The sequence below is a fragment of the Oncorhynchus kisutch genome, linkage group LG13, assembly GCF_002021735.2.
Source record: "Oncorhynchus kisutch isolate 150728-3 linkage group LG13, Okis_V2, whole genome shotgun sequence".
Lineage (NCBI taxonomy): Eukaryota > Metazoa > Chordata > Actinopteri > Salmoniformes > Salmonidae > Oncorhynchus > Oncorhynchus kisutch.
This window is the reverse complement of record NC_034186.2, coordinates 24,196,852-24,209,141: the sequence shown is the minus strand read 5'-3', so window position 1 is coordinate 24,209,141 and position 12,290 is coordinate 24,196,852. Positions and strand designations below refer to the sequence as shown.

General features: G+C 41.5%; 1 protein-coding gene across 1 annotated transcript in view; it reads right to left on the bottom strand.

Moving 5' to 3' along the window:
• LOC109902733 (carboxyl-terminal PDZ ligand of neuronal nitric oxide synthase protein) overlaps positions 1-12,290 on the bottom strand; it is a 170,227-nt gene that overhangs the window by 54,236 nt on the left and 103,701 nt on the right. Inside the window, exon 6 of the mRNA XM_020499339.2 lies at positions 556-700. Coding sequence (XP_020354928.1) covers positions 556-700 — 145 coding nt within the window. The remainder of the gene's footprint in view (positions 1-555; positions 701-12,290) is intronic.

Here is a 12,290-nt window from a genome sequence, read left to right as displayed (position 1 = left end):
AGCTTCATTAAGGTGTTCTCCAGTGGTTCTCTTGTTCTCTCAGCTCTGACAATTAACACTCCAGATAAGCCAATTGGCTGTGCTCAGAGGCTCCTGAGGCTTACACTAGTGGGACAGACAGAGAGAGCTGTGATCAGCGCTCGTGTGCGTGTGTGTCAAATCAAATTGTATTTGTCACATGCTTCGTAAACAACAGGTGTAGAATTACAGTGAAATGCTTACTTAAGGGCTCTTCCCAACAATGCAGAGAGAAAAATAGAAAAATAATAGAAAGATAATAACACAAGGAATAAATGTGATGAGTCAAAAGATTTGGTGCAAAGGGGGGGTCAATGCAGATGTGTGTGTTTGTGTGTATGTGTGAGCGTGGTGCGTGGGTGCTGTGGGCTCATCTGCCTATGAAAGGACGCAGCAGTCACTAGAGCCAGTCCTCCCACCACTGTTCTGTTCCACAGTCACAGTCTCTCTCTATAGACTGACTCATCTGTGATGCTATCCTCTCAAATGGTCGTCTTACACTCAATCAGGAGTGTGTTTGTGTGTGTGTATATTCACCTGAGAGCGTGGACTCCTCGTTGCAGGTCTTGTCATTGTTTGCGTCCTCCTGTCCATCTGCGTTCTGGTGTGTGTGTTGCAAGCTGAGTTTATGACACACCTCGAACGCCTGGCCCACCGTCCGCACGATACGCATGGCCTGGGACTGGAGAGGATAGACGAAGGAGAGGGAGGAAGGGATGGAGAAAAGAGACAGAGGTTGAGAGAGAGAGTGGTTATTCAATGTTCTTTGATGAGCTACTGTGGATGACTTCTCTCTGTCCTTCAATTAAATATACTGTTCTCGGACCAGAGAAAGAGATAGGGAGAGTAAAGGGGAGAGACAGGTAGAAGAAATCAATAGCATTCCTATTCTTTTAAAATAGTTGGAGGACGACTGGGAGGTAATAAGAGGTTGTCAAAGAGTAGCCAAGAACACTTCATCACACCACAATCAGAATGACTGGACAGGATGAGTGTGTGTGTGTGTGTGTGTGTGTGTGTGTGTGTGTGTGTGTGTGTGTGTGTGTGTGTGTGTGTGTGTGTGTGTGTGTGTGTGTGTGTGTGTGACAGGTTAAAGGAAATACTCATAGCCTGTTATACATTAAAAAGTATTAGTATGTTCAAAGTATGTTAGGATCTTAAAACATCTAAGGTTAAAAAGATCATGCATTCAGAATTAGTTGATAGAGATTGATAACATTCATATAATTGTGTTAAAGTTCAAATCCGTCAAGCGTACAAAGGGTACGAATTGTGAGAGGAATGTGTAAACGTTATATTGATTACTTTATTTTGTGGTGCCTAATGGAAGGATAAAAATGTTAATCTGTGATCTACTAAATGGTCTTAATCTATGAGCCTAAGATCGATTGCTCTGGTCTCCACCCAAGTTCCCGGGGAAATCCCGGTCTTTTCTCGTTGCACTAAAAGTTCTCATTGAGAAAACAAGGTCGTATAACTCTCATGATTATTTCTCCCCTTTTTCTGGGTACGTTATTGATGAACAAAAAGAGTAATTTAAATGTAATAACTCGCTAGCATGTCAAGAATGTTTAAGGTGTGTCTTAGTAACATCTTGAGGAAGTTAGAGTTAAGTTTGCAGAGAGCAATATGAGCCCTTTTTTAATATATTTTTTTTATTTCAGTTCTCATTTACAATTGCGACCTGGCCAAGATAAAGCAAAGCAGTTCGACTCATACAACGACACAGAGTTACACATGGAGTAAAACAAACATACAGTCAATAATACAGTATAAACAAGTCTATATACGATGTGAGCAAATGAGGTGAGATAAGGGAGGTAAAGGCAAAAAAAGGCCATGGTGGCAAAGTAAATACAATATAGCAAGTAAAACACTGGAATGGTAGATTTGCAGTGGAATAATGTGCAAAGTAGAAATAAAAATAATGGGGTGCAAAGGAGCAAAATAAATAAATAAATAAAATAAATACAGTAGGGAAAGAGGTAGTTGTTTGGGCTAAATTATAGGTGGGCTATGTACAGGTACAGTAATCTGTGAGCTGCTCTGACAGTTGGTGCTTAAAGCTAGTGAGGGAAATAAGTGTTTCCCGTTTCAGAGATGTTTGTAGTTCGTTCCAGTCATTGGCAGCAGAGAACTGGAAGGAGAGGCGGCCAAAGAAAGAATTGATTTTGGGGGTGACCAGAGAGATATACCTGCTGGAGCGCGTGCTACAGGTGGGTGATGCTATGGTGACCAGGGAGCTGAGATAAGGGGGGACTTTACCTAGCAGGGTCTTGTAGATGACATGGAGCCAGTGGGTTTGGTGACGAGTATGAAGCGAGGGCCAGCCTATGAGAGCGTACAGGTCGCAATGGTGGGTAGTATATGGGGCTTTGGTGACAAAACGGATTGCACTGTGATAGACTGCATCCAATTAGTTGAGTAGGGTATTGGAGGCTATTTTGTAAATGACATCGCCGAAGTCGAGGATCGGTAGGATGGTCATTTTTACAAGGGTATGTTTGGCAGCATGAGTGAAGGATGCTTTGTTGCGAAATAGGAAGCCAATTCTAGATTTAACTTTGGATTGGAGATGTTTGATGTGGGTCTGGAAGGAGAGTTTACAGTCTAACCAGACACCTAGGTATTTGTAGTTGTCCACGTTTTCTAAGTCAGAGCCGTCCAGAGTAGTGATGTTGGACAGGCGGGCAGGTGCAGGCAGTGATCGGTTGAAGAGCATGCATTTAGTTTTACTTGCGTTTAAGAGCAATTGGAGGCCACGGAAGGAGAGTTGTATGGCATTGAAGCTTGCCTGGAGGGTTGTTAACACAGTGTCCAAAGAAGGGCCAGAAGTATACAGAATGGTGTCGTCTGTGTAGAGGTGGATCAGAGACTCACCAGCAGCAAGAGCGACCTCATTGATGTATACATAGAAGAGAGTCGGTCCAGAAATTGAACCCTGTGGCACCCCCATAGAGACTGCCAGAGGTCCGGACAGCAGACCCTCCGAATTGACACACTGAACTCTATCAGAGAAGTAGTTGGTGAACCAGGTGAGGCAATCATTTGAGAAACCAAGGCTGTCGAGTATGCCGATGAGGATGTGGTGATTGACAGATTCGAAAGAGTCAGAGTCGAAAGCCTTGGCCAGATCAATGAATACAGCTGCCCTGCTCGGTTGCAGCGAAGAATAGCGTCGTACTGAGAGTTAGCTGCCATTTTATGTCGATTGTGAATAAACATGTGCATTGTTAATAAGATATTTTGCGGTGTTATTTGTATAATATTTTTTCAAACACTTTATTGCCTGTTGAATAAATTGAGTTATGGTTTACTGAGTTAAAGCTTTGTGCTTGACAGTTATATTGAAATTAGTATCTGTTTCAGTGAATTACAGTGTATAATGTTGTGACTTGAATAAGCCTTGTACCCTAAAAACTATCTATTTCCTGTAGGTCTGTTGTTCTGTAAAATGTGTTTACTTTTGTAAAATATTTGCACTAAAAGTTCTCATTGAGAAAACAAGATCGTATCACTCTCGTGATTATTTCTCCCCTTTTTCAGGGGCGTAACATGTGTGGTGCATGTACGTCTGTGGTCCCGTGTGGATCAGTTGGTAGAGCATGGTGCTTGCGATGCCACGGTTCGATTCCCACGGGGAACCAGTATGAAAATGCATGCACTCACTACCGTAAGTCGCTCTGGATAAGAGCATCTACTAAATTACATAAATGAACATGATGGATTAGGCCAGGGGTGTCAAACTCATTTCCTCACTGTCAAAATGTGCAAATAATGGTCCTCTAGCTTTGTTTTCAGTGATTATAAGCAAGCTGTACAAACTCAAGAAACTGTATAATTTCTACACAGTTTTGATTCTTTTTTTTCTTCATTTTAAAGTATATTGCGTCCACCCCTGTATGTTTGAGACCCATGGATTAGACAGAGATGGATTGTGACAAGAGTGTGTGACATTGGTAGCATTGCAGTCTGAACGATTGGCTCTCTGTTCGGCCGAGTAGAGAGAGGCAGAGGACATTTCCATTCACACACTGCCTTGCGCTCGCACACACTCCCCACACACACAATTTCATTCACACGGCCTTGTCCTTGCACCAGGATTACATTCACAACCGTGTGTAATCAATAGCAGGTACAGCACTAGCATTGTTAGCCTTGTTATAGTCTATACACAGAAAAAAGATGAGATTAAAGAACCATTTACGGTGCATTCGGCAAGTACTCAGACGCCTTGTCTTTTTCCACAATTTGTTACATTACAGCCTTATTCAAAAATGTATTCAATTGTTTTTTCCCCTCATCAATCTACACACAATACCCCATAATGACATCACAATACCCCATAATGACAAAGCAAAACAGGTTGACATTTTTGCAAATGTATTAAAAATTAAAAATATAAAATGTGCATAAGTATTCAGACATTTTACTCAGTACTTTGTTGAAGCACCTTTGGCAGCGATTACAGCCTCAAGTCTTCTTGGGTCTTCTTGACCCTACAAGCTTGGCACACCTGTATTTGGGGAGTTTCCATTCTTCTCTGCAGATCCTCTCAAACTCTGTCAGGTTGGATTGGGAGCGTCGCTGCACAGCTATTTTCAGGTCTCTCCAGAGATGTTTGATCGATCGGGTTCAAGTCCGGGCTCTGGCTGGGCCACTCAAGGACATTGAGACTTGTCCCGAAGCCACTCCTGCGTTGTCTTGGATTTGTGTTTAGGTTCCTTGTCCTGTTGGAAGGTGAACCATCGCCCCAGTCTGAGGTCCTGATCGCACTGGAGCAGGTTTTCATCAAGGATCTCTCTGTACTTTGCTCCGTTCATCTTTCCCTCAATCCTGACTAGTCTCCCAGTCCCTGCTGCTGAAAAACGTCCCCACAGCATGATGCTGCATTTAGGTGCCTTTTGGCCAACTCCAAGCAGGCTGTCATGTGCCTTTTACTGAGGAGTGGCTTCTGTCTGGCCACTCTACCATAGACGCCTGATAGGTGGAGTGCTGCAGAGATGGTTGTCCTTCTGGAAGGTTCTCCCATCTACACAGAGAAACTCTGTAGCTCTGTCAAAGTGTCACCTCCCTGACCAAGGCCCTTCTCCCCCGAGTGCTCAGTTTGGCCGGGTGGCCAGCTCTATGAAGAGTCTTGGTGGTTCCAAACTTCTTCCATTTAAGAATGATGGAGGCCACTGTATTCTTTGGGAGCTTCGAAACCACATACATTTTTTGGTACCCTTCCCCAGATCTGTGCCTCGACACAATCCTGTCGCGGAGCTCTACGGACAATTCCTTCGCCCTCATGGCTTGGATTTTGCTCTGACATGCACTGTCAACTGTGGGACCTTATAAAGACAGGTGTGTGCCTTTCCAAATCATATCTAATCAATTGGATTTACCACAAATGGACTCCAATAAAGTTGTAGAAACATCAAGGATGATCAATGGAAACAGGATGCACCTGAGCTAAAATTTCTAGTCTCATAGCAAAGAGTCTGAATACTGTAAATAAGGTATTTCTGTTTTTTATTTTTAATACATTTGCAAAAATGTCTAAAAACATGTTTTTACATTGTCATTATGGGATATTGCGTGTAGATTGATAATGGAAACAATAAATTTATCCATTTTAGAATAAGGACGTAAGTAACGTAAGAAAATGAAAATGTATATGTAAAGTTGAAGTCGGAAGTTTACATACACTTAGGTTGGAGTCATTAAAACACATTTTTCAACCACTCCACAAATTTCTTGTTAACAAACTATAGTTTTGGCAAGTCCGTTAGGAAATCTACTTTGTGCATGACCCAAAGTTGTTTCACTTATAATTCACTGTATCACAATTCCAGTGGGTGAGAAGTTTACATTTACTAAGTTGACTGTGCGTTTAAACAGCTTGGAAAAGTACAGAAAATTATGTCATGGCTTTAGAAGCTTCGGATAGGCTAATTGACATCATTTGAGTCAATTGGAGGAGTACCTATGGATGGATTTCAAGGCCTACCTTCAACCTCAGTCCCTCTTTGCTTGACATCATGGGAAAATCAAAAGAAATCAGCCAAGACCTTAGAAAATAAATGGTAGACCTCCACAAGTCTGGTTCATCCTTGGGAGCAATTTCCAAATGCCTGAAGGTGCCATGTTCGTCTGTACAAACAATAGTACGCAAGTATAAAAACACCACGGGACCACGCAGTCGTCATACCGCTCAGGAAGGAGACGCGTTCTGTCTCCTAGAGAAGAACGTAATTTGGTGCGAAAAGTGCAAATCAATCCCAGAACAACAGCAAAGGACCTTGTGAAGATGCTGGAGGAAATAGGTACAAAAGTATCTATATCCACAGTAAAACGAGTCCTATATCGACATAACCTGAAAGGCCACTCAGCAAGGAAAAAGCTACTGCACCAAAACCGCAAGAAAACAGCCAGATTACGGTTTGCAGCTGCACATGGGGACAAAGATCATACTTTTTGGAGAAATGCCCTCTGGTCTGATGAAACTAAAATATAACTATTTGGCCATAATGACCATTGTTATGTTTGGTGGAAAAAGGGGGAAGCTTGCAAGCCGAAGAACACCATCCCAACGATGAAGAACAGGGGCAGCATCATGTTGTGGGGGTGCTTTGCTGCAGGAGGGACTGGTACACTTCACAAAATAGATGGCATCATGACGGAAAAAATTATGTGGATACATTGAAGCAGGAAGTTAAATCTTCGTCGCAAATGGGCCTTGACCCCAAGCATACTTCCAAAGTTGTGGCAAAATGGCTTAAGAACAACAAAGTCAAGGTATTGGAGTCGTCATCACAAAGTCCTGACCTCAGACCTATAGAACATTTGTGGGCAGAACTGAAAAAGCGCGTGCGAGCAAGGAGGCCTACAAACCTGACTCATTTACACCAGCTCTGTCAGGAGGAATGGGCCAAAATTCACCCAACTTTTTGTCGAAGCTTGTGGAGGGCTACTCTAAACATTTGACCCAAGTAAAACAGTTTAAAGGCAATGCTACCAAATACTAATTGAGTGTATGTAAACTTCTGACCCACTGGGAATGTGATGAAAAAAATAAAAGCTGAAATAAATCATTCTCTCTACTATTATTCTGACATTTCACATTCTTAAAATGACGTGGTGATCCAAACTGACCTAAGACAGGGAATTTGTACTCTGATTAAATGTCAGGAATTGTGAAAAACTGAGTTTAAATGTATTTCGCTAAGGTGTATGTAAACTTCCGCCAACCAACTGTCAGTGTGGCAGGTAGCCTAGTGGTTAGAGTGTTGGATTAGTAACCAGAAGGTTGTAAAATCAAATCCCTGAGCTGACAAGGTAAAACAAAAAGGTCATTTTCCCCCTGAACAAGGCAGTTAACCCAATGTTCCTCAGCCATCTTTGAAAATAACAATTTGTTCTTAACCTACTTGTCTAGTTAAATAAAAAATGTAAAAATATATATATAATAGTTATGGTTTTTTTATGTATAGTTTTTCACAATTCCTGACATTTAGCTTCTTCCCAAATCAAGCATTCACTTGGCAACAGCAGAGAATCCCGTTCTGGATTAAGAGCCTTGCTGCCTAATATTTGTTTTGTACAAGCAGCAAACTGAGTAGCATTTGTGAGTTACTTCTACACTTCTACAAACTGTACAAAATGTTTGCAATGTGCTTAACATTTAGTTAGCATTCTCTATGAGATTTTGCATGTACCTTTGGATTACAGAGTATCAGTGGGGTTTGAAAACAGAGCCAGTACCGGTATTACAGAATATCCCGGAATGGCACAAGGTCGGTATGAAGGTATGACAATTTGGATACCGCCCAAACCTAATGACGACACAAGAGGACGGTGGTTGAACCAACTTGCAAGTAGCCTACCAATAAGCACATTATTATTCAAAGTAATGAGGTAAGCAAAGGTGATTATTTTATTAAAATATATGAAGCCAAAGTCATAGGCTAGACAAATAAGTTGAAATATTAGCAGAATTTGAACATGTTTGTGAGCTAGCTACTTTAAGTCCCCCTTTCAAGCTAGCCAACTAACTCTTTCAAATACAAAATATTTGTTATTGTGGGATATTCCAAATAGAGCTACAGACCCAGTCTGACATTGGCAATGAGCTAATTGATACTTTTATTTCAGTATGGAGTCAATTGAAGGGTCTGTGTTTCATGAGGCCTTTAGAAAACTTACTGACTGAGAGGAGGTATGCATAAAATATTTAGAATAAATGATGTCCTCATTTTGGCAGATTAGCAGTTTTTTCTCCCTCTTCTCTGGAACCAGTCATGCAACAACCCATACTGTACTGCCCAGCCACCAGTGCATATTTACAAACTATGCTTGCATATAATGACAATACAGTCCAAAAACCTATGCTGGTATTATTAGTTCATTATTTAATTGTTTATGAAATTATATTCTTAGCTAAAAATGCCATAATAAATGGCAACATTCAGTGTTCTACATGGAACCATTTTGGTTCAGTGAAGAACTTTAAGGGTTACCATATGTGAAGCAAGCGACAGAACCCTTTTTGGTTCTATAAGGATTTTATTTTTTGGAAGAGTGTAGACCAGATTAAGGACCAGCAGCACTAACATTGTTAGCACCATTTGCCTTGTTAGTCATTAGCCCATATTAAGTACCAGCAGTACTACCATCGTTAGCATTGTTAGAGTTGTAAACCCAGATAAAGGACCAGCAGTAGAACAGACCCCTAAAGTTAGTGTGTCATAATGACTCTCTCAGTCTCCCCAACTGCCAAGCCTTTGTTCTGAGTCAAGGTGTTTTCCCTCCAATTCAGCCTGCCAATTAACAGCCATTATGGCTCAACAGTTTCTCAGACAGTCATTAAAACAGACAGGGCTGGGGTGCAACTGTGACTGCTCTGAACAATGGCAGGGGGATGTCTTTGAAGATGAATTATCAGATTCATTCATTTCGAAAATGTAGCCAGATTGGTGAGTATTTGCATGGTCAAATAATGTTAGCCACCTGCTGGCTCAGTATCCTGGGTGATGGACGCCCAAAGCTATGCCACTTGGCCCATGCCAGGGCCCGTGTCTGAGACTGGCAGAGAGTGGCAACTGGCAATGGATAGGAAGGACACACACACAAGTCAGTCTCCCATTAGTCCAGGCCTCTGGTCTCTAATGGGTTCTCCCTGCAGGTCTCCCCCTCGTTTAACTGTCTGTGATGGAGACAGCCTCGTTAATTACACTGCTTTAAACTGTCCACAGGAGGACAGCTTGAGAGGAGGGAGGGAGGAATTTATTAGTATTTATTCAAATGTATTCAAAAAGGGAAATCCCATTGAGACCAAGGCCTCTTTTACAAGGGAGCCCTGCACACAATCATACAAATTCCCAATATTTACAATTCCAATGCAATAAAGCATTTATGAAAAGTAACTTACAAAAGTTATGAAGTCATGAAAAACAAACATTCCTTAATAAAATAAGTAATCAACCAGCTGTTTGAACTGCCCTAGCGGCACCAAAACATCCAACTTTAGAGAGTCCAGGAGAAGGAGGAATGGAGAGACAATAACAGAAAAAGGGATAGGGATCAGTGTTGCAAACTAATTTTCAGGGGAAGTTGCTAGGGGCCTGTCGATTTGTTGCTAAAAGTAGCTAAATGACATTGTGATGTCATTGCGTGATGCCGTCATTACGTAGAATACACAATAACGTTACTCAAATTGACTGGCCATCTCGGTGAAAAATATGATTTGACATTTGTTTGTTTATTATCACATATTTTTATTTGTAAAAGTAATATAAACACAACACATTTTATATGATCAGATGTTTTTATTTTTAAACACAAGACATTGAATTATTGAACATTTACACATTACCCATTATTGAACAATTACATTTGATTTATTTTCTTTTTGACTAGTAAACCTACACATTCTGAACAATTATAGTTTGAAGCAGAGTATTGGTAGTTAGTTAACATGCTACCTAACTGATCAACAATAGGTACAAGCTAATAACAAGGTATATATGCTATCTTATTGACTAGGCAGCTCTCTCCAGGTTGTTGTGCTGCTTGGCTGGCTAGCTGCTCAATGGTTTCCTCCAGATATTGCCACTGTTCTCGTTGACACTGCAGTGCACACTGCCACCATCAGCTGTGTGTCTCCGCCAGTTCCAGAAAGTCCACTCCTTACGTACTGTAAATATGATGAATCATAGATTGGCAAGGAAATCCTCTTCATCTTCACTGTCCAACTGCATTGTCACGGAGCTGGAAACAGCAGTAGAGGATGTGGCCTTAAAGCTGTACGCTGCTGTGGTGCAAAACTGCTGCAGAACTTCACTTGGTAGTTTATGCTGGTAACAGGTATCACCAGCCAGCTTCCTTCCATACTGCACCAGGAGTATGGATTTGAGAGTGTGCAGTGACATTCAATTTCTTAACCACACTCATTTGGCTGAACAGCCGGTCAACCTCCGCATTTGAGTGTGGCAAGGAGAGGGCAGCGAGTGCAGCTTTGCACAGTTCTTCAAATGGATTTGACCCGGAAGAGTCCGTGTAGTCACACACTTCACTCCAAAACTTGACTGTATTTTCAGTGAATCCCACCTAAACAGAAAAGGTACCCAAGGTATAGAGATGGACGGAGATGTCCAATTGTTGCCATTGAGTTGACTACTCTGCTGCAAATTGATGTTAAGAGGTGTACCAGATTGTCAAAAAGCTTGACAGGATCCGTTTGCTCTCCCTCAAATGACTTCACTGCAACTTGTAAGTCGGACAGGATTGATTTCAAGAATGTCAGGTAGACATACAGTGCCTTGCGAAAGTATTCGGCCCCCTTGAACTTTGTGACCTTTTGCCACATTTCAGGCTTCAAACATAAAGATATAAAACTGTATTTTTTTGTGAAGAATCAACAACAAGGGGGACACAATCATGAAGTGGAACGACATTTATTGGATATTTCAAACTTTTTTAACAAATCAAAAACTGAAAAATTGGTTGTGCAAAATTATTCAGCCCCCTTAAGTTAATACTTTATAGCGCCACCTTTTGCTGCGATTACAGTCGCTTGGGGTATGTCTCTATCAGTTTTGCACATCGAGAGACTGAAATTTTTTCCCATTCCTCCTTGCAAAACAGCTCGAGCTCAGTGAGGTTGGATGGAGAGCATTTGTGAACAGCAGTTTTCAGTTCTTTCCACAGATTCTCGATGGGATTCAGGTCTGGACTTTGACTTGGCCATTCTAACACCTGGATATGTTTATTTTTGAAGCATTCCATTGTAGATGTTGCTTTATGTTTTGGATCATTGTCTTGTTGGAAGACAAATCTCCGTCCCAGTCTCAGGTCTTTTGCAGACTCCATCAGGTTTTCTTCCAGAATGGTCCTGTATTTGGCTCCATCCATCTTCCCATCAATTTTAACCATCTTCCCTGTCCCTGCTGAAGAAAAGCAGGCCCAAACCATGATGCTGCCACCACCATGTTTGACAGTGGGGATGGTGTGTTCAGGGTGATGAGCTGTGTTGCTTTTACGCCAAACATAATGTTTTGCATTGTTGCCAAAAAGTTCAATTTTGGTTTCATCTGACCAGAGCACCTTCTTCCACATGTTTGGTGTGTCTCCCAGGTGGCTTGTGGCAAACTTTAAACAACACTTTTTATGGATATCTTTAAGAAATGGCTTTCTTCTTGCCACTCTTCCAAAAAGGCCAGATTTGTGCAATATACGACTGATTGTTGTCCTATGGACAGAGTCTCCCACCTCAGCTGTAGATCTCTGCAGTTCATCCAGAGTGATCATGGGCCTCTTGGCTGCATCTCTGATCAGTCTTCTTCTTGTATGAGCTGAAAGTTTAGAGGGACGGCCAGGTCTTGGTAGATTTGCAGTGGTCTGATACTCCTTCCATTTCAATATTATCGCTTGCACAGTGCTCCTTGGGATGTTTAAAGCTTGGGAAATATTTTTGTATCCAAATCCGGCTTTAAACTTCTTCACAACAGTATCTCGGACCTGCCTGGTGTGTTCCTTGTTCTTCATGATGCTCTCTGCGCTTTTAACGGACCTCTGAGACTATCACAGTGCAGGTGCATTTATACGGAGACTTGATTACACACAGGTGGATTGTATTTATCATCATTAGTCATTTCGGTCAACATTGGATCATTCAGAGATCCTCACTGAACTTCTGGAGAGAGTTTGCTGCACTGAAAGTAAAGGGGCTGAATAATTTTGCACGCCCAATTTTCAGTTTTTGATTTGTTAAAAAAGTTTGAAATATCCAA